The sequence below is a fragment of the Acanthaster planci genome, linkage group LG18 (assembly GCF_054643075.1).
Source record: "Acanthaster planci isolate LZ-2023a linkage group LG18, COTS_SCS, whole genome shotgun sequence".
Classification (NCBI taxonomy): domain Eukaryota; kingdom Metazoa; phylum Echinodermata; class Asteroidea; order Valvatida; family Acanthasteridae; genus Acanthaster; species Acanthaster planci.
In genome coordinates, this window is record NC_141794.1 from 11,051,876 (window position 1) to 11,079,822 (window position 27,947).

A 27,947-nucleotide genomic window follows, 5' to 3' on the forward strand; every position below is an offset into this window, starting at 1 on the left:
GAGCTGGCTTGAGTTCGTCACGGTCTCGGAGGGGACTAAAAATGAGCTTGAAAAATTTTGTAAATATTTGTTGTCGAGGTTTCTGTATGCATTATTGACCCAGCGGAGCGTGGGTCGTGTCCTCGATAATGTTTGCTTTCGGGATACACAAACACACTCCATATAATTTGTTTGGGTAGTGGCAACGATCCCGGCACTGGGCGACAGATATCTCAGAATCACCGTCGTTTTACACAGGCTTTCATGACTTCGGTACTGGAGTTGACTGAATGAGATTGGGGAAGAAAGGATGGCGCTGTTACATCTAAAAGTGCGATAGTTTGGGGGACACTGGTGAGTTCTTGCATTAAATGGAGTCGGTTACATCAGAAAAAATGACGATAACGAGAACTTTGATTCCCATGCCCCGACAACAAACAAACTGAATACCGCGGTTGGGTAACAAAAGTACACTTCATGGAACTGCAACTTACTCAGCGTAGGAGTAGTGCTTAAACTTTGTTCAGGTAACTGCTGTAGTTACAAACAACAGGGATCCAGAACCACTGCACCTGTTGAAACCTTATGCTCACTAGGGGCAGCAACCGAGCACAGACCTGGTATGAAACGCCCAACCCCTGGTAGTTTTCCCCGGTAGAAATAATGGCCCAGATACCAATCTCCAGGAGGTAGGCCGGTCGGTCTGTGTTTCCTCCCCAGTGGGCCGACAAAGGAGGAACTGTTCCAGCTACATGAAATGGCTTTTATTCTTTCCTAGTGGTGAAAGAACTACATGTACACTGGAGGTGCTTGTGGTTTGTAATCCCTCCCCCGGCCCCGCCCACCCCGAAACAAAGTAAGCTCCTCTCCGACAACAGTTCAGCCTAGGAGTGTCCCGAATGACAGCAAATCACTGATACACCTGAATGACTTCAAGGCTTTGGATCGCGCGGGTCTCGTTCTCGGTGAGCACGTTTCTGCTGATAGTCAGCCTTTCTAAAGCATAGTGGATACAATAGGAGGGCGCTCTTTGAAGTGGGTAAATTTGGAGTAAACGCAAAAGATGTCACCCCAACCAAATAGCGCCCTCCTCTTGTGTCCACCAAACCTCCAATAGTGACGATGTAACTAGAGCCCTTTTTCAAAGCGGGTCTCATTGGTCGTAACCCTGTTATTAATTATTTAGGCCTATTTCTGGTAATGACTTCGAGGATTCCCCCAAAGCACCCGTGGCTCGCAAGCCTGAAGAAACACGTAGAGACAGTGAGAAGCAGTTACAGTGTTTGAGGTGGGAGGAAACCCCCAGAGGAATACTCTGGGTAAAACCCACAGAATCAGGTTGGGAGTGAAAACCCAATCCACATGTGGACTGAGCCAGGAATCGAACTCGGACAGCAGAGGTGGAATGCCTGGAAAGAACCTCTACGCCAACCCGACTCCATTGTGCAGTGGCACTCACCACTTACTACTGCATCTTTGCAGTGGAGTATTAAAGCACTTGTGAAGCCACTATGGGGACAACGACGAGATCAATTATAAAGAGGGATCGATATGGATGAATAGCCTCCTTGAACGACGCTAGACTAGCCAAACATCTCAATTTGTGTCCATTTTTTCAAAATGTTATCACCAGATTTTGCAACGAATGAATGCAAAGCAAGAGAAATTCTTCTTGAAGAAGTAAACATTTTCAAAATAGTGCACCTCCAAGAGTTTGCAACGCGTTGGCCAATCACAATGCGAGAAATCGGTCGACCCAGTGGGCATTTGAAAACGGTCGACAGAATTCGCGCATTATGATTGGCCTATAATTGGCCAACGCCGCGTTGCAATCTCTTAGAGGCGCACTTTTGCGAATATCGCCCGTATTTCGACGCTGAAAAACAGAGAGAGAAATCATTCGTATCGTGTATTTGTGGCAGCTCACAGACGTGAACTCGTCTACGGTGTGTAAAATTGTATGTAGACCCAGATTTCAAAGTCACAGGTACTGAAACCAAAGTCTAGCTATACATTCACTTTTCCCACTTTGTTAAATCCATTGTTGTGTCAAGGCTAACTGCGTCATTTTGCCACGCACTTTGCTCAGAAAGGCAGTATGTACATGTATTCGGACACCTTTCAAAGCTAAGAAAATTTGTCGGCATTGTTTCGGACGGGGTTCAACTCCACTCATCGCTAAACAGGACTGCAGAAAGTCTTGAGTGGTTATAGGTGAGCATTCTTACCCAGTTCAAGCAACTAAAGGCCAAACTTACGGTAAGTTTATCTGATCGTGTTACATCATTCGGACACGTTTGAGAGTTCAGCAACACTTTATCAAACCCGACAAGAACTCCCGCCGTGCCAACGGCTCCAAGGGCATGGCGTGCTATGCCGAATGCTTGTACTTGGCAGGCGGTAAAGGCAGGTGCTTTGGGGAAACTATTTTGAACATCAAGTTTACCGCAGAATAGACTGATTGTGCCCGCTCAGTCACGTGACCTGTCGGTATTAAATACTAATTAACACAGCGTCCACCACAAGCAAAGTGTCTCATATCATACTAAATATAAAGCCCACAGTAGGTACTGCACTCGTCCTACTGCTGTGCTGGGAACTATATGTATACTGTCACTTTGCTATTTTGTAAACAACACTCAAAACACACGTCACCTTTTGGTCGATACCCACTCAAAGGTCACTTGATTTAGCGGACGCAGTCGGTGTATTGTTTATGATACCAACTTATCAGTAAATGACACTGCCTTCAAGTTTTCGATGGAATGGTCTTTTTTTTAACCTGATCTCAATAGTGCTGTTTTCCAGGATTCTGAAATCAAGACTCAGCACCCAGAGTCATGCACGGACAGAACACTTGTCATTTTGTCTTACTGTTCATTCCAACATTAACAGCTACCACGTTTCCTACGTTCCTGTTTTAAGTTTTAAAAATTAGATTTAAAAAAAGCCGAAGCGATAGTCAAAATTTAGAAATTACAAAGCATTTTCATGAGCCCGTTCGTCAAGGCTAATAATTACATATGTTACTCTACTGGCGGCAAAATGCGTCGCGTCGTCATATCGTCACATCGTGCCATCTCTGTCATTGCATGGTTTTACACGGTGTGGGTTAGGCCATTCTGTCCTTCCGTTGTGTTGTCTCGTCCTGATGTCGTGCCGTCGCGTCGTGCGGTCGTGTCGTTGTGTTGTACTGTTGCATCGTGTCATCAGAGTCCGTCGTATCGTGCCGTCGTACCTTAAGAGGGGCTGCTGATCATCCAGACCAAAAGAGGGCGAATATCACAAGTCATGGAAAAACATAGTGTGCTTGCACATGGTGTCTAGGGCCTACAAGATGTGATCATGTGATGGTATCTTTTGGTATACGGGAACCGAGCACCGTCTCGTTAAGGGTGGCCTCTATTTCCACCGGTAATAAGGCGACAGCGAGAGCACGACGCGTTGGGTCGATGTAACGGCGTGATAGCAGGGATTCTGTATCATGACTTCATAATAGGAATGGGCGACAGTACGACTCGACGGGCAGTTGGGGCTGTCGCGTATTACTGCGAAGGCTTGGGTTATTATACATGTACAACGCCCAACTGCCGTTCCAAGCAGAACGTAAATAAAAAAGTGGGGTTGCAGCACTTCAATAGCACGGCAGTTGGGCTAAGCGCCAAACTTCATAGCGGAGTCGTGTCCTAATATACATGATCCTTTTGTATGGTGTTATGGAAGGCAGCATTTGCCATAAACATGTATAAATAGGCGTTTTGGGCAGCTTACTTTGTAAAAGAAAATTCAAGGTTGGGTACACGATTTCAAAAGACGGTTTCACAAGCTAGGTGGGTCGCACTAGGGCTAAGGGTATAATGTGTAAAATACTCTGGGAAACCAAATTCCGAAACGCTTCGGCGATTTACAACGGAAATGTTTCAGTGTTACATTGCATTATACATGTTTCGCCATAACAACAGTTCAGAAAACCGTTCCAGTGAATTGATTGTCTAAATGAGTTTACCACCCCCTTGTGACGGTTTGTAGAAAGGATTCTGAATTAAGTCGGGAAAAATTTGACTCGGCTTTGCTGAAGGTTGGCTTATACATTTGGCGATTTCCGGAAATACATGTATAAGCCTTCAAACGTTTAATCCCACTTGCGTACATTTTCAAATTCATTATCTTTACCCTTTTGTTTTTGAAGGTAAACTTCACGATGAAGATGGCATATTTTAGTGTGATGGCGCTTGTCTTGGTGTTGGGATTTCCTGCTGGTGCCGAACACACATCGGTACAGTGACGTCTCACTATTACTTCAAAGAAACAGCAGAATTTTTGTTTGTCCCCTTTGGTAATACACTTTTAGGAGGTTTGGTTGGAATCCATGTAGTGTTTTGCAGCCATTAGCGTTTCGTACCAATAATAAGAAAGAGAATGCCAGAAAAATTTAATGTAATGATTAGAAAAATTGAACTCTTGTACAAAAAGGTTGTGTCAGGCCTCCTCATGATAAATTAGTTCGTTAATCCAACCGAGTCTGTCCACATCCATGTTATTGTTTTGGTTAGTATTGTTTTTTTTTCGGTTTTGTTTTTTTCAAAAATAACATTTGGAATAAACCACATTTGAAACAGTAAATCCAATCGTTTTTACTTTGTGAAAAAAACAGTACACGCAAATTTTGAAATTGCAATTTGTGTACATGATCAGAGTTTATTCCTGTCCAAAATGGCATTTCATGATACCTCATTTCGTAGAGTCTTGACTGGCTATTAAAGAAAATGGTTTAAACGTTTCTTATATTGCAGGACTCCTCATCGAGGTCAAAGGTCTTGTTGCTGCTTCTCGATGGCATGCGTTCTGACCTATACGGCGAGCCACTTCCGGGACTTAAATCCATGGAAATGAACGGCGTCAGGGCTGAGTGGCTTACACCCGCCTACATCACACTGTCTATATGCCTTGCATGTACACCATAGTCACAGGTATTTACAAATGCATCACAACTTCGTCCACATGAGCGGGGTAGTGAAGTCAAACGATATTTTGTTCTCAATAAATGACCCATCACTCTGCTACGCAGACAACAAGTTTCAATCATGCGTGTCTACGGTGGCAAGAGTGCGTCATCGATGTAGGCCTACTGACAGCCACCAGACAACAAAGTAGAACATTACTATTATCATTATGTTTGAAAGGCTTTGTCCAATTCTGACAATAGGTATTTTATCCTGCAGACATGCAGTTAACTTGCGATATCTCGGAAGTTACTCAGTGTGAGTGTTTAAATGGGGATTAATGCTTCGGAAGCATTTATTTTGGAAGACTGTATCTCCGAGGCTACAGATGGTTTACAGGTTTCTTCAATCTGCAATATGCGCACCCGATCCGACTACCCACCGCTACTTATAAGTGAGGCCTGTGCAGCAAAATAGCCATGCTTTAACTGTGGTGCTAATATATTATCGTATGATTCAATACAGTAGGCAAACTTATAAGCGAGGCTTGTTCGAGCCTTTTGCTTGCATATTTTCTTGACGCTGGCTAGCCTCACTTATAAGTGTGCCACTGTATTGCATCACACAGTAATATAATAGCATCACAAGCCTTGCATGCTATTTTGCTGCACAGGCCTCATTTATAAGTAGCGGTGGGTAGTCGGATTTGGGTGCTATGCGAGTGTAGATCGACGGAAACTGCGTAAATATTTCGTTCAGAGTCTTTATGTAATGACGATTAGCCCGTAACTCGCAAGAATGTGCTTAAAATCATATTAAATTTGGAGGATTTATCCCTGGCTGGGTTAATAAAAGGTTGGCAGTTACAACGGTGGTGTGGTTATAGAAAGAGCAAGGGTCTTGCCTCAAAATTATCCCCAGGATCCATTTCAACTTTTAGAGGCCCTGTAATTGCAGGAAAGTACCGGTATTTAGAAATGAAACCCATGACATACAACTTCGATACAGTCGTTCATGTGTTTCTGCATAACTGTATAACAAGTCAGAACACATCGCAACACATCAGGACAGATCAAAGCAATATAGATAAAGTCAAGTATCGGGAATTTCGAACCATTGAACACAGCAGAAAAGCTGACAAACTCTGATTTCTTTGCAAGTGCGTGTCAGCATAGCAGTTATCCATCCCGGCATAAGATAGACGAACAACAGTCATCAACTGCCGGACGATAAACCGTTCAAAACATTTTTATACGACGCATCGTGTGTCATAATATGGCCAAAAAATAATATGGCGTCGTTCCAACGACAAGATGACTCGTGGCTGTCCCGCATATGATGCATTATTTGTAGAGTTTCACGTCAACTTTGTCAACCTTGTGCTTAATCCAACTGATACCCTGCTTTGCGTCCAGGGCTGTACCCGGAGAGCCACGGGATCACCTTCAACAAATACTATAACCTCTCGACTGGATACAAGGCTAAGACATTCTACGAGACCCTCAACATCACCGACTGGTTCAATTCCCCGGGAGTAGAACCCATATGGGTGACGGCGATCAAGCACGGCCTCAAGGCCGGCACTGTCCAGTACCCTGGAGGGAACGTGGCCATCCAGGGCATCCGGCCCACCAAGAACTCCCCCGGTGTGCCTTGGCAGCAGCTCGGTCAGTATCCGCTCAAGGGGCTGATAGACATCGGTTTGGATTGGTTGAAGAATGACGACATGGACTTAGTGCTCGTGTACTCGGGCCAACCAGACAGTGCTTTACACGGCGAGGGCATCGGCAGCGCGACTGCCACGGCCAAGATGCACGAAGTTGACAAAGACGTGAAGTATCTCTTTGAGAAGAGCCGAGAGATGGGATTGGAGGACACGCTTGACGTCATAGTGACGAGTGACCATGGACACGTAAACATCGACCCTAGGCGCTATGTTGAGCTGTATGATTACATCAACGCTAGCGACATTCAAATGGGACTTCTCGACTACGGGAACACGTTCCAGATTGAGCCAGTTGAAGGGAAGCTCGATACAGTGAGTAGTACCTAGGAATCCATTACCAGTTCAAGAACGATTTTGAATTGTTCTATTGTATCCAAATTCTGTGCTAGTTTACGATGAACGAGTTATAACACAATTGAAAGGGACCATCCAAATTTCCTTGCTATATCCTTAACCTTGCGATAAAAATGACTGGGACAAAAGAATTCATAATTTACCCTTAATGACACTTCCGTGGTAACCTTTCCCTTATATGGACAATCAACTCTGTAACGTGGCATTAATTTATTCCCTGGTGCAAATCAATTTCCATTTCTTTCGATCGCATTTTCAGAGTTTCCTGTGTGAAAGATAATTTAATAATAGGTGCAAGCCTTGAATACCTTTATCAGGGCAAAGTGACATTCTGTTGTGGTCCTTTTTTGCTTTTACAAGCGCTTTGGTTAATTCTGCATCGTAACCTGCACAACCGTCGTCCGTTTGACTATTCCTTGCAATGAATTTTATGACCCATTCAGCATCGGCTTTTAACCCTAAAAGGACCGGGGTCAGGGTTCCTGCACCTAAAGGACAATTAAATTCCATAACTTTTCCATGACTTTTCCACGACCAAATAATAAAAATCCATAACCAAATAGCGCAATTTCATGGACAATTCGACCTTTTAGGTTGCAAATACAATCACAGATTTTATGCGCTTATTGCTGATAATAGAAATCACACAGTGTTTTATGACTTCCATGACAAAATTCCATGACTTTTCCATAACTTTTGTAATTTTTACAAAATCCCATGACTTTTTTAGGCCTGAAAAAGGAAAAACAAATTTCCATGACTTTTCCAGACTGCAGGAACCCTGCAAGGTGGAATCCGCCCCTCGAATTTTTTTGCAATATCACCGCAGTGCATTTTCTTCAGGAGTTCAGCCCTAATGAGTTTTTAGAGTAACTCTAAAACGAGTAACTCTTAGAGTAACTCTAACGCGGTCATTTTCGCGCCACTGTGGCCAAAATTGAACATACTGTTCTCGCGCGCGCAGAGCGCATTTTCCCGAGACGGGACAGCCAAAAAAGGAACGGTGTATGCTCCACGGCGGTGCTCAAAGCAGGTGTACTGGTGCGCTTGTAGCCATGAACTTCAAATGACCATAAGAACGAAGGCATAGAGGCGTGCCCGTACATGCATATCAAGTTTCCCGAAATCTGGAGCGGCACAGCTGAGTTCTTATGGGGCGGAATCCGCATCCCCCGGCACAGTGAGATCGGCCAAAAAAACCTGGTTCTTTTAACGTTAAACCTACAATTTTTTAGTTCCCTCCCTTTCCTCTCTTGTATCAGCTTTACAATGCCTTGGTGAACGCCCATCCGCAGCTGAATGTCTATAAGAAATTGGATTTCCCCACTCGTTTCCACTACGCCAATAGCGACAGGATTATGAAACTCCTGGGCCACGTGGACTCCAATTGGTATCTATTTTCAGTAAGTTACAAGAGCATATCTTCAGTTTGTGAAAATTGCGATTTCTAGAAAAAACAGGCTTAAGAATTCAAACCTGAATGCCGTTTAAAGAAAGTAATTCCAGAGTAGCGTGCGTGTTTGAAAATCTTTTTGTGAGTATTTTGCTAATGCTGAATTCTGATTACTTTTTGAATGACGTTGAGCCGAAGAGCGTACCGGAGGTGAGGTCCAAGAAGTTGAATATCGATGTTGACTTATTATTTGAGTGATGGATGAATTAGTTTGTCCTAATCTCCTTACAGACGATGATCATTGCGTTTCCCAATTTTCGCTATTCAGTGGCCAATCTTAATGCATAAAGACATCTCCTGTGAGTAAACCAAGTTTTACTCGAGTCCACTAACTGGGATTTTTATAGTCACAGCGTGTTCATGCTCTCAAACTTGTCGATCAGACTATTGAACAAAACGCCACTACGAAAGGTTAAAGTATAGCCGCAATGGATTTTTCACAGAACATAACCTGTCTACAATTTAATATTTTTCGTCAGTGTATATAACTATTTGTCATTTGTAACAGGTTTCATGTGCTGAATGTGCACTTTTCTGAACATGGAAAATCATCTATGCTTTTCTCGGCAACTGAGGACGCTGTTGCTGTGATTTCGTCTGGGGAAAACATAATTCATTCCATTGGCTTTTCTGTACATATAATGAACCCAGAATTACCGACTGAAAAACAGATATGAAAAAGGGTTAACTTCTAATTTATTGCTATATACTTATACAATAATGAATTACCAAAGAAGAGAAAAATCTCAAAAAAAGTTTAGGTATTTAGCTCAATTTTTTTCTCTCTTTTCTGCTAGAGGAAAACGGAAAGCAGCTTCTTCTTGGCAGCCGACCACGGCTATGACAACCACAATCCTGAAATGAGATCTATTTTCTACGCCCACGGGCCTAGCTTCAAGAAGGGGTTCAGAAGTGAGCACTTTGAATCGGTAAGATATAGATAAGTCTGTGTAGATGAATCACGCACGTGTGATCATGGAGATGGATATTTCTGGAATAATATCTCAATCTCTGGTTTCGTATATGAATAAGTTGCTGTGTAATACAAACTCTCTTGATCTTCAGAAAAGCAAAATAAATAGAACAAACGAGTTACAAAAGATAAGACATGTTACACGAAATTTAACTCTCGCTGTGGTGATTTGTTTTGTTTATGTTGTTTGTGTTGATTTCTTATTTTTATTTGTCTTTATCATTCATTATTAAATTTTCATATTTTTATGAAGTGATTTGGGGCATTCATTTCTTTAAGTGCTCGTTACCCATAGGTCAATATCTACCCGATGATCTGCGACCTTCTCGGTTTGGAGCCGGCACCTAACAATGGTTCCCGTGAGAACTACAAGGATCTCTTTGACGACGGCTCCGGCAGCGCCTCTACTTTCCGTTCATTGGGTGTCGCCATGTTGACATCGGTTTTCACCTCATTTGTACTTATATCAAAATAATTAATTTGGAGATAGATTTTGCAGATCCACTGTTAGTTTCGCGAATGGTGTTATAATCAGACTGAGACCAAAATAGGAAGTCGGCTCGGTATTTCAACATGGCGATCTCGCCCATTCTCAAACGCTGTGAGCGGTCCTTTTTTCGCGCTTGTAGTTTCGAATTATCCATTCAAACTGACTCGTTGTATCGAAGTAACTCACACATCATTCAATTCAACTGTCATGAAGGCCTTCAAGTTCATCTGTTTTTATGCCCGTTATAGCCTAACCTTGTTTTCTCGGAATATCTTTCCCTTTTCTTTACTTACTACATTACAGTCCTAGAAAACTCTGAAGAAAAGCACTAAAGGGTGTTTTAATAATACAACTTGTTTTTAAATACAATTTGTTCTATGCCACGAGACTTTCTAAATATTTGCGTGGGTTCTTGGTATCAAACGGTAAGGTGTATTACCAGTTCGACGTTTTCTCAAACGTGACGTTGCCTCCCGATCGGTCCACCCACCTCTGTTCGTAAAGGAAGCTTTTAAAGCAAAATTCCACGTTCGAAGAATATGCCGGTAATATAATACATTACAACAGGGAAGTGATTAAACGTAACAGCTTCAGCGTATGTTATGAAACCGTGGGCACAAAAGAAAAAGTGTGTTCGGTCGAGCTTGCATAGTCTAATCAATAAGGCATAGGATAAAGGATACCTTTTGGTGATGTCTGTGGTCAATCCTAGCGACCACTACTCTATTTTTTGCCTTTGAGAGAAATATCAGTTTTGAAAGATTATTCAATTTACTGCCCAAATTTGTAGCCTTGTAAGATTTTTTTTCAAGGGAACAAAATGCTCACTCAAACTCATTGAATTTGAACTCGCTTAATAGCGTGACACCGGTATCACATCATGCAATAATATATTACCGGCAAGCTTCGAAACTGGCATTTTGCTTCAAAGGCTTTGTTTATTAACAGCAGTGAGTACATGTATTCGGATCGGATGTCCAAGAAAACACAAAAAGATTTACCGGGCAAGAAACCATCCCCATTCCAAAGAAATAACCATAGCACTAGTTTAGGTAAATTCGATATTTTTTCGCTTGTTGTGTATGTGAAAAAGAAATCGCGTATTTCTAAAGCATTTCTTTTTAGAATATAACATTCGAATTCCGGAATCTCTGCAATTGATTGACATGTAGGCCTAGTTGTAACTCGCTCTGTATTGTTTCGATGGGTATATGTAGCTGAGTTTGATCACCCCGAAGGGTTCATGCATACAAGGACTGACTTTTGGGGGTTGGTAAATGCAAGGTGTCATTCCTCATTTTTGGATTGAAAAGGGTTACAACACAAAACTTGTGTTCGTTCAACCGATCCCACTGCTGTATATAATCAAGGCGTTCATTCTATAAAAGGCACCTACACTGAATAAACGCTTCAGCGGCAAAGCCGCTAGAATAAAACAGAGGCAGTTCGGTCGAGATGGCTTCTGTGTGGTGTTGTGAATAATGGAAAAGATTTCCAAGGATGTTTGTGGTTCGAATAGGGGTCCATCTCACCTCTCCTCTCCCTCCCATCTCTCTTCCCTTCTTTTCCATTCTGTTTCCTATTCGAAAATATAACTTTTGAAAGGGTATTTAATTACGTTGTTTAACTGTTTAGCCTTGTTTGCTTTGAGGGAGAAAACACTCATATCAATGCGTGACTGACTTAAGCCCAGGGGCGTGGCCACGGGGAGGCCTGGGGGCACATGTTGCCCGCCCCCCGCCCCCACAAAAAAAACGGATGAATGGATATTGGGCAAGGCTAACAAAACCTTGCCCCTAAAAAAACACACCACTGAAAGCTGGTGCCCCCATGAAAAAGATGCTGGTGCCCCCACCCCCTTTGTGCCCCCTCCCACCAGTATAATCCTAGCTACGCCATTGCTTGAGTCTCACTTATAAGTGTGGCACGTCTTTATTTAATAAAAATCACTTCCCAGTTCCCGACATTTGCATTTTGCTGTAAGAACCTTGTCTATTATCAGTGGTAGGTATTCGAAGCCGGTGGCTCGTTTGGGGATTAATATTATATTAAACTCAACACCAACTTTCAATTTACATGCCAAGGTTGCCTGTAAGACAAGCGCACGTTGGAAGGTCAACGCCAGACACTGGCCAATTTATTGTTCAAAGCGCAACAAGTGCAAGATTCTTTACTTTGCACATTTCAAAGATCTTGGTGAACGGAAACAAATATCTCACTTGCAGGGGAATTATTTTTAAAAGATTGACCTTTAAGGTTAGATGATTTTTATTAAAGTAAAACTGTAGACCACTGGGTACAGTCCGCCTCCAAAATGGATTTGACAACCGGATTAACCAAGCCCCCACCGTCCAAAAATCTTTCCGATAGGTATTTTGCCGAATTTGTCATCATATGCAAATGGGACCTAATTTGCGGGCTACAGACCTGATCTTTGATACCGTTCCCACCTCCAATGTCAAGAGGCTGCCGATAATGTTATCGAGTTCGTTGTTCATCTTGTGCTTCATAGTTCGGCAAAACTCATCAACGTGCCTCGACCAAGGTAGACTTTGTCAGTGATAGTATGCCCTTGTTGCAGCTGTAGCTGTGGGAAGTAAAGGCTTCTAATCATCGATATGTAAAATGAAATGCGTGCTTTCTACATTGCACTCGCAGCGCATAAAACGAAAAGAAATGTGGTGGTAAGGCAGCACAGATTAATAAAATATTCCAACCTGTTTAGCATGTTAAATGTTACTTCGACATACGAAACTGTTCACACGATCAGTTCGACAGTAGAGTACCATTATTCATATTACATGTCGTAATTGTCAGGGCTTTGTTATCATGGAAAGCAGAGGACAGAGAACTATATACTTAGCAAAGAAAACTGTTACTAAGCAAAGCAAAAAAACCGACTTAAAAGCAGGTTATTAGCTGAAAATTCCATGTGATATCCTCATCAACGGTCAGCTGACAACGTTCCATGTGGAACGTTGTCAGCTGACCGTTCCTTTGCAAAACTTAAGCTGCTTATTCTCTTGTGAGCGTTTAAATCCTACTGAGGTGAAATGGAAATAAAGAAGATAAACATTTTACCGAAGTCCAAAAATCTCACGATTGCGTCTATTTGGTATCAATTGTTGCCTTACTGTGAACAGTTTCTTAAAGTAATTTTTAGTTGTTTTTGACAGGTTTAATGGGGAAGAGTCAAATATTAGATTTAAAAATAATGTGGTCAACCTTCAAATTTGAAAAAAATCATTGCACCCATCTCAAAGTGCAAACCAGGAGTGACACAAGTACACAACAGATACAATTTTACGTTATCAGGTACAAATGTCCACATGTACTTGTGCAGGGAAGCTGTGACGAATAGTCTGCTCTTAACTTGGTACATTTTGGTAATCATCCTGCTGTGAATCAACTGTTAAAAGAGAACCCCCTTCTGCAATGGACCGTAAAATACTGCGATCAGCACTGGTGATCTCTTTAATGACGTTTCAAACGTTAGCTGCTAAGGTAAGAAAATCGGGTTCCAAGTTTAGAGCAATCGACTTCTGTATAAATCAAAAGTACAGTTTACCGTGTGACAGACAGCTCTTAGGAACCCGTGACGTTGACTGAACAGTCACTGCCCGTAGAAAACAGTTACTTTTGTAGTCGATTCCATTTCCAAGTCTCAATAAATGTATCAGAAATCTTCGGGTTGTAAATAAACTGTAATTATTATTCTGCCACTGTTCTCTTGTACCTATTGACCGGTCTTCTGAAAGGATTTCAAAATGGACTTTACCAAAACACTGGAAAACGGCAGAATAAGACAATTGAGAGTTAATTAAATTTGAATAAAATCTGACTGCATATAAATATAACGACTTGAATTCCCCAGACTAAAGAAACTGTAGCTATACCTCGTGATTCGGGGCAAACTTTCGCATAGCGACCACCATCTCTGGAATGGACTGGTTCCTTTGTGCCCTTTTTATCCATTGAGAACAGTGTATTGTTGCAAGGCGTCACTTATGTAACTAATTACGAGGTATAGCAACAGTGGTTTTAGTAAGGAGAATTTAAGTTGTTATGTTCACGTGAATTTAAAGAATCAGTGTACAAGATTTGGGTCAAAGTTAACTCGCAAAAGGCTTACTGCTTAAGCCTTTACACCGCATCTTCCAATATAAAGACAAGATTTACAATACAATAATTTACAACACTAGCTTCCTATTTCACAAAACTGGCTCAATGCAACTGGCGTTGTGTAAGATGCTTATAATGGGCCATTCCACAAAATGATTATACCTCAGTCCTCTGATCTTTGATCAACTCGTGGAAATCCTTGGACATTTGACAGGAGAAGGTTTTCCTGATGCTGGTCGACGCTCTCAGGTGGGATCGTCTCGGATATGAGTTTCCGTCTTTGGATGCCATGGAGGAGAATGGAGTACGGGCCGAGTGGACAGATCCTGTCTTCATCACGCAGTCTTCACCAAGCATGATGTCCATCGCCACAGGTAAGAAGGCTGTGTAACTTGTAAGCTGTGTCATGCACGATGATGACTTGCCATTGTTCGTGAAATAACAAAGGGGTCGAATCATCTTGCGATATAATATAGACATATTGAGACAAAAGTGGTTAAGTTGACCACTGTATGGCTTCAGCATTCGCCATGTTTACCGTGTTTGATCTACTGAAGAAAGCTTAAGGGTGTGGGACGCTGGTCGTGCCCACGGTAGTTCTCGCGAGGGGTAATAACGAATATCTGGAAAATGATTGAGCAGATTCGGGGCACTTCGATATGTAACGCTTTTGGTCGTCTAACTAACAATCGTGGAGTGCGCCCGTAATGTTCCTGCTAAGGCGCTTTTCCATGTTGATTGGTGTCGATGTAGGAGACAGAGATAACAAAAAGATTTGTGTTAGATGTCTTGCTCTGCTTCTAGGTCTGTACGTGGAGAGTCACGGCGTAGTCCACAACCAAGCCTTCGATCCAGAGACCGGGGAAATCTCACCGAATTACCTGGCGGGACTGAACAGTACCTGGTGGTTTAACGGCGGAGGCCAGCCGATTTGGCTGACAGCCATGGACCAGGGGCTCAAGGCGGGCACCTTCATGTACCCTGGCGGTCAGGTGCCCATCAACGGCAGGCAGCCCACCCGTTGGCAAGTATCGTCCAACCCGGAGATGAAACGATTTGCCAACTTGACCGACCGCGCGGACGTCATCTTCGACTGGCTGTACGGCAAGGATGACTTGGACCTCGTTCTGATCCACGTGGAAGTCATCGATAACGCGCTTCACGCGTTTGGATTCACTGCCCTTGACATTGCCAAGAAAGAGGCAGAAAAGGTTAAAGGCAGGCCTTCTGTTTCATTCAATTGAGAGTTTCAAGCTATTGAGAGTTTCAAGCTCTCAAGATCTCAGTGCGCACCTTAATTAACCAAAACATTGCATCTTAATTTAAGAATGTTGTGAGTTATTAACTACTTTTTCCCCAAGATGCCGTGTCATTGAGTCTCTTGTGTCACTTTAAAAACATATAGCTTAGGCACCATTGTTGTAAAATCGAAAACCGCAGAAAATTTTTTTAATGAACTTTTGACCAATCGATGCACTAGCAAAACTAGCATAAACATTGTCATGAACAAGGCCATCAACAATATCTCAAAGATAACTACACTCGTTCAACGTCAGCATTACCATCAGCCCAAAACTTTCCCAGTCAGAAGCTGGTAAGAGAGAATTCAACAGTCTGCTAAATATCAGTTATAAGAATAGGGCATCCTTACTGCTGACACTGCATATAATAAAGCCGCCTTTTGGAAAACATAATTACTGAATATTTCTCCTCGTTTTCATTATTCAGGTCAACGAGTTGATTGATTACATCCTGACGAGAATGAAAGATGAGAGGGTGAAAGATACTTTGAACTTTCTAATAACGGCTGACCATGGTATGACGATAAATTCAGCAAAGAAAAGAATTTACATCTACGATTACATCAATGAAACCGATATTGATTTCATCTTCGCAGACGTTGGACCGGTGTTTCAAATTAAACCGAAAGATGGGGCACTGCAGAAGGTAAGACCTCCGTCGTAGTTCGAGCACCAGCCAAATCCCAATTACTATTTCGTTACAAGAAAAAAGCCTGCAGCAGTTGTTGCAGACTTGTGTTATCGCCGACCGTAGCCAGGTCACTGGCACATAACCGGCCACGCACGCAGCTAATGAGCCCTTGAATGAATGACCATCGTGGTGTTAGGGCCTACTGATCACAATATGGATCCTGCTAGAAATTTGGGTCCGACGTGTGACGTGTCTGTCTATCCCTGTTACACCTGACAATGTAATTTGACAAGAAATATTAATGAAAGTGATTTCAGACTATTTTCATTTCTTTGGCCGGTAATCTGTATCAGGTAATCGCTCTCAGAAATGAATTTATTCTAAACTTGCGAAATTTCATGTTCAATGCAGCAGGGGCAAGAAGAAATTGTCCCCCACATTTATAGACTGATCCATATCCAAGTGGTCCAGATTAGAACGATTCAGTAGTTATAATCCATTTCAATCAAAATCACTCATCACATCCGTCATTTATATAGAAAACAATTACATTTACATGTGCCAGGTGTACAGTATTCTTAAGGACGCACATCCTGCAATGTATGTGTACATGAAAGAAGACTTCCCGGAGAGGTTCCACTTTGCAAACAACCCTCGAAATCTGCCTATCATTGGCTACGTGGATCCTACCTGGGCAGTGATGAAGGTGGGTAAATGCAGTGATGTATTTCGAATTGAAGGTTGACAATTTTGTTGCTGTCTGCCGCTGATTCCCCTTAAAATTTACGGTCACTGTATATTTAGCGAGCAATTTAATTAAATGTGAATTAGCTCTTACTTCCAAGACTGTAATTTTTTTCCGTAAGGGAAGGTAATTACATGTATGGAACAATGTGCAACATTATGACACTTTAGAGGGCGATGTTCATGTTCAACCCGGTTACCAACAGTTACGTGATATTTTTACATGGATTGCCATTTTCAAATAATAGAATGGAATAGCTACTTTATACGCAAAGCCCCTGCTGAGATCTTTTCCTTTTGTTTTTTGCCTGCTGTTCCGAACAATTTAGAAAAGAAGGTTTATTGAGATTGGGAAGGCCGCCGATCACGGTTATGACAACGAAGACATGACGATGAAATCTTCCTTCTACGCTCAGGGACCCAGCTTCAAGAAGGGCTATCTAGCAAAGCACTTCGAATCGGTAAGAAAACCAGAATAACTGCAATTTTGTGCGACTATCTTGCACCGCTTGTGAACGAGTTTAAACTGTCCTCCTGACTCAAAGAAACGACGTCATGCATCCTGACAGGTTCGCTAGAGGGTCGGTTAGTGGGCAGGAGTGAACTGTGAAACCCCCGAGAGCCGTCATTCATGTGTTCGGACACTAGTTAGCGGTTGACGCCATTTTGTTTCCAAACCGGTCGGCAGTTGTGATTGGAGTTGCACCAGCAGATCATAAAATCAGAAGAAAGGGACTAAAGAAGATCTTTGGTCAAGCAATGTTTTTCATTCGTCGTTTAATTTATACAGATATGAGCAGAAACGCGTGCGCCTCCGAAGTCTCTCCTTATTCTAGCATGAAATTCCCAATAGAAATAGGCAGATTCGAGAATGTACACGCCTCCACACACAAGGCACGCTTCCTGAAATACCTTCACCCGTCATGTTGAACAACTTTTGAGTGCTTTTGCGTCATACTTTAGCCTCCAAAAGGCTTCTTCCCTTCCTGTTTGCAGGCCTAAGCTTGTCCCACAGCCGTAAGTGAGCTTAGAAACCGACTGAATAACGCCCCTTCGCGGTATTCATTGCATGCATTTTTGTCTCCAAACTTCGACAGGTGAATATATACCCTTTGATGTGTGAACTCCTTGGCATTGTGCCAGCTCCAAACAACGGATCACGAGACAACTACAAGGACATGTTGGGAAGTAAGGAGACTATTTGTGACTGCTGTCCCAATGGACAAGTACGTCTTCGCGCCTCCATGTCGTTGTGGATGCTATGTATTCTTTCCATCGTGTATTAGAAACGTTGAGTTAAACCAATTAGACATCAATATAAGTGACAAACTGTCTATACAAAATCATGTATTCTTCGACTGGCCTGTATCTTTTGAGAACGTGGGTGGTCCAAAACAAAACATTATAGTATCCAGGAAGCATTCACAAATCGTGAGATGTTGACATTGTGAATAGAATGCGGCAGAATTTCTGGACTGAAGTGAGTAACGCCCTCGGGGTCAACATGCAAATAGAGGTCATTTTTGGAACTACATTTTACCACAAAATTATATAGTCTAAACTCATTTCACACCAAGGTTTGGGTCCAGAGGAGCAAAATAGCACTTTCTTAGCAGATCACTGTTTTGCCCTTTGGGAAAATTAATGTTATGTGGGTGTTGAAAATAATTTAAATTCAAATATTGTTCCTCATTTGTAATCGGTTTATTTGCTGTTGTCACAACATTTCACAAAGTGGGCTAGAGTGGATTAAAAACCAATAAACAAAGATTGATGAAGAAAACGAGACTTTCCCGAGGACACGTAATCATTGCGTTGACACCTCATCACACAAATGTTGCTTCGTGTAGCATTATGGAATTACTGACTGTACTAACATTATCATAATAATTAAATCATTAAATATCGCGACTACCGAAAGGATATTACAAACTACAGTAGGTCGTCGGAAGTGGGTCGTCGAGTCGACAAAAATCGGCTCGATGTTTATACATGTATGATGCACATGCTTCTGTATGTTACATGGAAATTCACAAAATTAAACTTAATCTCCATCTGTGCAGAAGTTTAAATGCAATTTGCTGGTGATGTTCTTCTTTCGCTCTGCCTTTCGTGTGCATTTCCTTCTTTTCAAGCGCAGGGCTTGAACCGGCAGTGTCGTTGGCTGTTTACCGAAGTACCGGTCTTCGGGTTAAAGGTCACAATGTGACAGGCAAAGTAAAAAAAAGGAAAAATGTTCTTTTCCCGAGTTTCTGGAATGAGTGAAACAGGCGTTTTACATTTAATTATAAATGTTATATAATAATGAATATGTTAGCATGAAAAATCACTACAACTTATACAAAACCACAGATCTGTACAAAGACAAAAAGGAGGCACAACGTTAAAAACAAAACCAAGATTATCTATTGTAGTCAGTAAATAATAAAATACGTTAATTAAAACACGAAATAAAGGTGTTTTTTACGGTTGTAAAACTATTTCTATATCGGCCATGATACATTTCAAATCTTCCATTCGTGATGAATGCAACTTTTGCTTCCACAAAATTATGTTATCATATTGATCTTAGTTCTGGGTATATCTTCCAAAAGTCACAAGTATACCTACAAAAGTTGGGGGGTCTCAATTCTGATGTGATTATGAGAGAGTTTGATGCACATTGTTCAAATAAGGCAAAATACACAAATCATAGCACATTTCAGCATAAAATACATTTAATGAGAAAATGAGGGGCTGGTAACATTTACAGTGCCTTGGTGAACGCCCATCCTCAGCTGAATATCTATAAGAAAGAGGATTTCCCCACTCGTTTCCACTACGCCAATAGCGACAGGATTATGAAACTCCTGGGCCACGTGGACTCCAATTGGTATCTATTTTCAGTAAGTTACAAGAACATATCTTCAGTTTGTGAAAATTTGCGATTTCTAGATCCCACTGCTGTATATAATCAAGGCTGCGACTCTATGATAGGCACCTAAATTTTGTAAAAGCTTCAGAGGCTTAACCGCAAGAATAAAACAAAGGGAGTTCTGTCGAGATGGCTTCCGTGTGATGTGGAATGATAAATTACTTCCCAGTTCCTGACATTGGCATTTTGCTATAAGAACCTCGTCTATTGGCAGTGTTAGGTATAGCAAAATATCGACCTCAATAGGTTAAGCTTGCGCTTGCACCATATAGAAGAAAATATCTCTTTTATGAGTGTGTGGTTGTGAGAAGAACCGATGGTGAACACTTGACGTTCCGATCAGTATGCTCTGTTCGTCTTCAGGAAGATGACTGGTTGCCTGTCTCTAAAGATACTGGTTATAAGTGCTACAGAGGATGCTAAGGGTGCACTGGAGCAGAAGAGCTTGCTAATGGTGGATCCGCTGGGCTGAAAGGCTACTAAGTGCGTTCACTGATGCATGGCAGTGTGGTCTAGGGTTTAGTGGGAGGAGGAACTAGTGACCGAGGGTATAGATGACACATTGGTCTGGGAGGGTAATATGGAGTGCCAGACGCTGCTGATGTGGAATCCAACGTCTTGGGGTACTGCGTCGTACTTGTATATCTCGATAGCTTCCCTGATGCGTCTTGGGTACCATCTGTTGACTGGAGCGATTAGATGAGCTGCTTGCCAGTTGATGACTTGATCCTTGATGTGTGAGTGCTTGACAATCGCTGATTTATCGTTGTCACCTCTGCGTCCTTGGTCAATATGTGTTCTTTGAGTCTGGTGGGCAAGTCCCGACCAGTCTTGCCGATATACACCTCCCCACATTCGCAGGGGATCTTGTAGACACCAGCTTTTGTCCGATGGTCTTGCTTGTCCTTTTGGGTCTACAGGGTGGCTTGAAGTTTCTTGGCTGCAGTGTGGAATACTCAGATGTTAGCTCGGTGAAGGATGCGTTGGATCTTGTGGGATGCGTTTCCTATGTATGGTAAGGGGGATCGCCTATTCCGAACAAGGGGTTTTGGGCACAGCTTGGTAAATTTCTTGTTCTTCTTGTGGCGGGTAGTCTTGTAGGCGTGAGGGCTGGATAACTAGTTAAGGGCTTGAATCTTGGAGAAATCTCTTGGCTGTATCGTATCTTGAAGAGTCTGCCGAGAGTTGTTGATCTTCTTGTCCAGTAACACTCGCTGGGGTCTGGTTCTTGAGATCTGGAGTCGCAGTAGACTCGACACCAAGTCAACACCAACTTTCAAGGTGGCATGTAAGACACGCGTGGGTTGGCAACGCCAGACACTGGCCACTTTATTTGTTTAAAGTGCCATAAGTGCTAAAATGTTTACTTTGCACATTTCAAAGACCTGGGTGACAAATATCTCACTTGCAGAGGAATTATTTTTAAAAGATCGAAATTTAAGGTTGAAACGATTTTAAAAAATAAAACTGTAGACAACTGGGTACTGTCCGCCTCCAAAATGGATTTGACAATCGGGTTAACCAAGCCCTCGCCGTCCCAAAATCTTTCCGATAGGTATTTTGCCAAATTTTGTCATCATATGCAAATGGGACCTAATTCGTGGGCTACAGGCCTGATCTTTGATACCGTTCTTACCTCCAATGTCAAGAGACGACTGATAATGTTATCGAGTTCGTTGTTCATCTGTGTAATTAATACTTCATGGTTGTTCGGCAAAACTCATCAACGAAACTAGACCAAGGAAGACTTTGTCAGTGATAGTGTGCCCTTGTTGCTGCTGTAGCTGTGGGAAGTAAAGGCTTCTAATCATCAGTTGCTATGTAAACTGAAACGCGTGCTTTCTACGTCACACTCGCAGCGCATAAAACGAAAACAAATGTGGTGGTAAGGCAACACGGATTAATAAATATTCCAAGATAAATGTTACTTCGACACTTCAACATACGACACTGTTGACACTATCAGTTCGACAGTAGAGTACCGTTATTCATATTACATGTCGTAATTGTCAGGGCCTTTGTTATGGAAATAAGCAGAGGACAGAGATCTACTTAGCAACGAAAACTGTTACTCAGCAAAGCAAAAAATAAACAACTTAAAAGCTGGTTAGTAGCTGAATACGCCATGTGATATCCTCAGCATGTGGAACGTTGTCAGCAAACCGTTCCTTTGCAAAACTCAGGCTGCATATTCTTGTGTGGGCGTTTAAATCCTACTGAGGTGAAATGTAAATAAAGAAGATAAACATTTTACCGAAGTCCAAAACTCTCACGATTGCATCTATTTGGTATCAATTGTTGCCTTATTGTGAACAATTTCTCAAAGTAAGTTTTAGTTGTTTTTGACAGGTTTAATGGGGGAAAAATCAAATATTAGATTTAAAAATTATGTGGTCAACCTTCAAAGTTGAAAAAAAATCATTGCACCCATCTCAAAGTGCAAACCAGGAGTGACTTTAAATACACAATAGATACAATTAGAGAAGATAATTTTACGTTATCAGGTACAAATGTCAACATGCACTTGTGGAAGGATCCTGTGACGAATAGTCTGCTCGTAACTTGGTACATTTTGGTAATCATCCTGCTGTGAATGAACTTTTAAAAGAGAACCCCCTTCTGCAATGGACCGTAAAATACTGCGATCAGCACTGGTGATTTCTTTAATGACGCTTCAGACGTTAGCTGCTAAGGTAAGAAAATCGGGTTCCAAGTTAAGAGCAGCGATCAACGTCGGTATGAAACTAAAGTGCCGTTTACCGTTTGATAGACGGTTCACAGCAACCTGCGACGTTGACTGATAATGAAGTCACTCCCCTTAGAAAACTTGTGCATTTGTAGTCGATTCCATTTCCAAGTCTCAATAAATGTATAAGAAATCGTCGGGTTGTAAATAAACTGTAATTATTTGTCTGTTACTGTTCCATTGTACCTATTCTGAAAGGGTTTCAAAATGGACTTTACCAAAACACCGGAAAATGGCCTTCGTAATTCTTGAGCTCAGGCAGAATAGCTTGAGCCTTTACACCGCATCTTCCAATACATGGTGTTTTTAATACAATATGCACAACAGTAGCTGCCGATTTCACAAACACTGGCTCAATTTCGCATCATGCGTTTTAATAGCCTTATGCCACAGAATGTGGGGCGTTGTTTGTAAGATGCTCATAATGGACCTCTGATCTCTGATCTTTGATCAAATCATGGAAACCCTTGGACCTTTGACAGGAAAAGGTTTTCCTGATGCTAGTCGACGCTCTCCGGTGGGATCGTCTTGGATACGAGTTTCCGTCTTTGGATGCCATGGAGGAGAATGGAGTACGGGCAGAGTGGACAGATCCTGTCTTCATCACGCTGTCTTCACCAAGCATGATGTCCATCGCCACAGGTAAGAAGGCTGTGTAACTTGCAAGCTATGTCATGCACGATGATGACTTGCCATTGTTCGTGAAATAACAAAGAGGTGCGTGTGCAGAGGATAGAGAAATTAGGCACCTCCCCAAAATTGAAATGGACCAGTCCTAAAGTTACTTAGTGGTCCTACCCCTGGACTTCTGGTAGAACCATCTATTCATGTCACATGATGATTTTGATTTTGCATTTCATTTCCCCCTTTTTAATACTACCTTCCCATTGCAATTTGTAAGTATGATTTTCTGTCGTTAATGTCTGTATCATTCCCTGAAGTATGTGTCTCATTTTGATCTCTTATATATTTTAAATAGCCAAACGTTTTACTTTAGATAAATCTATGTCTTTTATTGATCCACGACCAGATGTGGGGCAGCAGGTCTACGGATCACAGTAATTGTATTGCTTTTGTTGGCCCTGGCCCATCTGGGAGTACTGCTCTGTTTTGTACTGTACTTATTGCTCTGTATTGTCCTGTCATGTCTGCTGTCCTGGCCAAGTAAATAATAATAATCTCGTGATATAAATGTAGACATATTGAGACAATGTCGTTCTGTTAGCCACTGTATGGATTCAACACTCGCCATGTTTACCTTGTTTGATCCACTGAAGAAAGCTTGAGCGTGTGGGACGCTGTTTGTGACCACGGTCGTTCTTGTGAGGTGTTATCACGAATATCTGGAAAATCATTGAGCAGATTCGGGGAACTTCGACGTGTAATGCTTTTGGTCGTCTAAATAACAATCGTGCAGCGCGCCCGTAATGTTCCCTGTAAAGGCGTTTTTCTATCATGTACGTTTTTTTGGTTGCTTTGTGCACGCGACCCGTTCGTGCGTTTCACTTTCACGGACACAAAAAATGATTCCGTGAACATAACACGCGTGTGCGTCCCGTTCGGCCGTCAAAATCGCCCTGGGAGAGATTTTGACGGATACGCAACGATTGGCGCAAGTGTTGACACGCATATGGAAAGCGGCGCAACTCTGAAAACCTGAAAGCGTATATCCGACAAATATTATTGAATAAACAAAAGGAACGGACCAGTTCCATTGCACGTATTTATTATATCGATTGGTGTCGACATAGGAGATAGAGATAACAAAAAGATTTGTGTTAGATGTCTTGCTCTGCTTCTAGGTCTGTACGTGGAGAGTCACGGCGTAGTCCACAACCAACCCTTCGATCCAGAGACCGGGGAAATCTCACCGGGTTACCTGGAGGGACTGAACAGCACCTGGTGGTTTAACGGCGGAGGCCAGCCGATCTGGCTGACGGCCATGGACCAGGGGCTCAAGGCGGGCACCTTCATGTACCCTGGCGGTCAGGTACCTATCAACGGTCGGCAGCCCACCCGCTGGCAGGTGTCGTCCACCCCGGAGAGGAAACGATTCGCCAACTTGACCGACCGCGCGGACGTCATCTTCGACTGGCTGTACGGCAAGGATGACTTGGACCTCGTTTTGTTCCACGTGGAAGTCATCGATAACGCGCTTCACGCGTTTGGATTCACTGCCCTTGACATTGCCAAGAAAGAGGCAGAAAAGGTTAAAGACAGGCCTTATGTTTCATTCAGTTGAGAGTTTTAAGCTCTCAAGATCCCAGTGCCCACCTTCATTAACCAAAACATCGCATTTTAATTGAAGAAAAGCGTATGTTGTGAGTTATTGACCATTTTTGGCCAAGACATCGTGTCACTGAGTCTCACGTTTCACTCTGAAAACACATAGCCTAGGCACCATTGTTGTAAACCATGCCATCGAAAACCGCAGAAAATTCTGTCATTAACTTTTGACCAATCGGTGCACTAAAAAAAAATAGCATAAACTTTTTCATGAACAAGGCCATCAACAATATCTCAAAGATTACTACACTCGTTCAACGTCAGCATTACCATCAGCCCAAAACTTTCCCAGTCAGAAGCTGGTAAGAGAGAATTCAACAGTCTGCTAAATATCAATTATAAGAATAGGGCATCCTCACTGCTGACACTGCAAATAATAAAGCCGCCTTTTGGAAAACATAATTGCAGAATATTTCTCCTCGTTTTCATTATTTAGGTCAACGAGTTGATTGATTACATCCTGACGAGAATGAAAGATGAGAGGGTGAAAGACACCTTGAACTTTCTAATAACGGGTGACCATGGTATGACGATAAATTCAGCTAAGAAAAGAATTTACATCTACGATTACATCAATGAAACCGATGTTGATTTCATCTTCACAGACGTTGGACCATTGTTTCAAATTAAACCGATAGATGGTGCACTGCAGAAGGTAAGACCTCCGTGGTAGTTCGAGCTCCGGCCAAATCCGGATTACTATTTCGTTACAAGAAAAAAGGCAAGCCTGAAGCACTTGTCGCAGACTTTTGTTATCGCCGACCGTAGCCAGGTCACTAGCAAATAACCGGCCACGCACGCAGCTAATGAGCCCTTGAATGAATGGCCATCGTCGTGTTAGGGCCTACTGATCACAATATGGGTCCTGCTAGAAATTTGGGTCCGACGTGTGACGTGTCTGTCTATCCCTGTTACACCTGACAATGTAATTTGACAAGAAATATTAATGAAAGTGATTTCAAACTATTTTCATTTCTTTGGCCGGTAATCTGTATCAGGTAATCGCTTTCAGAAATGAATTTATTCTAAACTTGCGAAATTTCATGTTCAATGCAGCAGGGGTAAGAAGAAATTGTCCCCCACATTTATAGACTGATCCATATCCAAGTGGTCCAGATTAGAACGATTCAGTAGTTATAATCCATTTCAATCAAAATCACTCATCACATCCGTCATTTATATAGAAAACAATTACATTTACATGTGCCAGGTGTACAGTATTCTTAAGGACGCTCATCCTGCGATGTATGTGTATATGAAAGAAGACTTCCCGGAGAGGTTCCACTTTGCAAACAACCCTCGAAATCTGCCTATCATTGGCTACGTGGATCCTACCTGGGCAGTGATGAAGGTGGGTAAATGTAGTGATGTATTTCGAATTGATGGACTTTTATGCTGAAAACTGTGAATTTGCTCTTACTTGCACGACCGTTAGGTAATTTTTTCCATAAATTTATGGGAAAGTAATTGTTGTGGAACAATGTGCAACAACACGACACTTTAAAGGGCAATGTTAATGTTCGAGCCAGTTTCCAACGGTCATGTGATTTTTGTACATGGATGGCTATTTTCAAAGAGTAGTCACATTGTTCACAAAGCCCCTGCTTAGATCTTTTCCTTTTGTTTTGTTTTTTTTGCCTGCTGCTCTGAACAATTTAGAAAAGAAGGTTTATTGAGATTGGGAAGGCCGCCGATCACGGTTATGACAACGAAGACATGACGATGAAATCTTCATTCTACGCTCAGGGGCCCAGCTTCAAGAAGGGCTATTTAGCAAAGCACTTCGAATCGGTAAGAAAACCAGAATAAATGCTATTTTGTGCGAATATCTTGCACCGCCTGCAAACGAGTTTAAACTGTCATCCTGACTCAAAGAAACGACGTCATGCATCCTGAAAGGTTCGCTAGAGGTGCGGTTAGTGGGCAGGAGTGAGCTGTGAAACCACCGAGAGCCGTCATTCATGTGTTCGGGCACGAGTTAGCGGTTGATTTTTGGTCACGTGATTTTTTACAGTCTTCGAAGTCTCTCCATATTCTAGCATGAAATTGTCAATAGAGATACGCAGATTCGAGAATGTACACGCCTCCACGCACATGGCAAGCTTCCTGAAATGCCTTCACCCGTCCTGTTGAACAACCTTTGAGTGCTTTTGCTTTTCATACTTTAGCCTCCAAAAGGTTTCTTCCCTTCCTACATGCAGCCCTGAGCTCACCCACGTCAGCCTTAAGTGAGCTTAGAAACCGATTGAAAAACGCCCCCTCGCAGTATTCATTGCATGCATTTTTGTCTCCGAACTTCGACAGGTGAATATATACCCTTTGATGTGTGAACTACTGGGCATTGTGCCAGCTCCAAACAACGGATCACGAGACAACTACAAGGACATGTTGGGAAGTGAGGAGACAATTTGTGACTGCTGTCCCAATGGACAAGTATGTCTTCGGGCCTCCATGTTGTTGTGGATTCTATTTATTCTTTCCATCATCGTGTATTAGATAAGTTGGGTAGAATTAAACCAATTCGACATCAATATAAGTGACAAACTGTAATGTAAATAATGTAAAAAAAATGTTTCCTACGACTAGCCTGTATCTTTTGAAAATGTGGGTGGCCCAAAACAAGACATTATACTATCCATGAACAAATCTATCATTAACATCCATCATTATCGTTAAACGTTTAAATTGTGAATAGAATGCGGCAGAATTTCTGGAAGAAAGTGAGTAACGCTCCAGGGGTCAACATGCCAATAGAGGTCATTTCTTGGGACTACTTTTTATCACATATTAGTCTAAATACATCCTGTATAAATCATTTTCACACCGAGGCTTGGGTCCAGAGGACAAATTTGGCAAATTTGACATTTTCTAAACAGATGGTCCAAATTAAATTTTTTTTTCTCATTCCCACCGACAGCTAGTTTTGTTTCTAAAGTGTTAGAGCATAAGAGAATATCTCTAGAGGCGCTATAATCTCGAATAGTCGCCAACGAAGTTCAAGAAAGGTTTGGCTGCAGATGAGATCACTGTTTTGCCCTTTGGGAAAATTAATCTTATTGGGTGTTAAAAATAATATATATTAACTTCAAATGTTGTTTTACTTTTGTAATGAATTTATTTTTTGTTGTTATAGCATGTTCATAAAGTGGACTAGAGTAGATTGAAAATCAGTAAATAAAGATTGATGTAAACCTGAGAAAAGAGACTTTCTCGAGGACACGTCATTATTGCGTTGACACCACTCCCACAAGTGTCCTTGAGTCTCGTATTTCAAAATACCGTTGA

General features: G+C 42.0%; 3 protein-coding genes across 3 annotated transcripts; all 3 read left to right on the forward strand.

The window, feature by feature from the left end:
- Positions 1–149: 149 nt before the first annotated feature.
- LOC110978795 (ectonucleotide pyrophosphatase/phosphodiesterase family member 7-like) lies at positions 150–11,354 on the forward strand. Its single transcript, XM_022234078.2, is given in 9 exon segments — positions 150–333; positions 758–944; positions 4,169–4,255; positions 4,773–4,919; positions 4,922–4,949; positions 6,338–6,960; positions 8,265–8,405; positions 9,253–9,384; positions 9,724–11,354. Coding segments are annotated over 8 exon segments (1,377 nt in total). The 5' UTR covers positions 150–333; positions 758–905; the 3' UTR covers positions 9,904–11,354.
- A 1,872-nt stretch (positions 11,355–13,226) lies between these two features.
- LOC147796220 (ectonucleotide pyrophosphatase/phosphodiesterase family member 7-like) lies at positions 13,227–18,793 on the forward strand. The gene is made up of 7 exons (XM_087148694.1): positions 13,227–13,422; positions 14,255–14,414; positions 14,845–15,251; positions 15,769–15,987; positions 16,538–16,678; positions 17,046–17,177; positions 17,814–18,793. The coding sequence occupies exons 1-7, from the start codon at positions 13,354–13,356 to the stop codon at positions 18,000–18,002; spliced, it is 1,317 nt and encodes a 438-aa protein (XP_087004820.1). The 5' UTR covers positions 13,227–13,353; the 3' UTR covers positions 18,003–18,793.
- Positions 18,794–22,137: 3,344 nt separating this feature from the next.
- LOC147796221 (ectonucleotide pyrophosphatase/phosphodiesterase family member 7-like) lies at positions 22,138–27,865 on the forward strand. Its single transcript, XM_087148693.1, has 7 exons — positions 22,138–22,323; positions 22,859–23,018; positions 24,179–24,585; positions 25,099–25,317; positions 25,873–26,013; positions 26,322–26,453; positions 26,967–27,865. Exons 1-7 carry the CDS (start codon positions 22,255–22,257, stop codon positions 27,156–27,158), a joined length of 1,320 nt encoding a protein of 439 aa, XP_087004819.1. The 5' UTR covers positions 22,138–22,254; the 3' UTR covers positions 27,159–27,865.
- The last annotated feature ends 82 nt before the right edge of the window (positions 27,866–27,947 follow it).

Bases quoted from the DNA above. Each gene is read 5' to 3' on its own strand.
- LOC147796220 (XM_087148694.1), top strand. From the start codon at position 13,354: ATGGACCGTAAAATACTGCGATCAGCACTGGTGATCTCTTTAATGACG. The intron at 13,423-14,254 runs GTAAGAAAATCG...GACATTTGACAG, and splicing joins TTCAAACGTTAGCTGCTAAG to GAGAAGGTTTTCCTGATGCT. The intron at 16,679-17,045 runs GTGGGTAAATGC...CGAACAATTTAG, and splicing joins CTACCTGGGCAGTGATGAAG to AAAAGAAGGTTTATTGAGAT.
- LOC147796221 (XM_087148693.1), top strand. From the start codon at position 22,255: ATGGACCGTAAAATACTGCGATCAGCACTGGTGATTTCTTTAATGACG. The intron at 22,324-22,858 runs GTAAGAAAATCG...GACCTTTGACAG, and splicing joins TTCAGACGTTAGCTGCTAAG to GAAAAGGTTTTCCTGATGCT. The intron at 26,454-26,966 runs GTAAGAAAACCA...GAACTTCGACAG, and splicing joins TAGCAAAGCACTTCGAATCG to GTGAATATATACCCTTTGAT.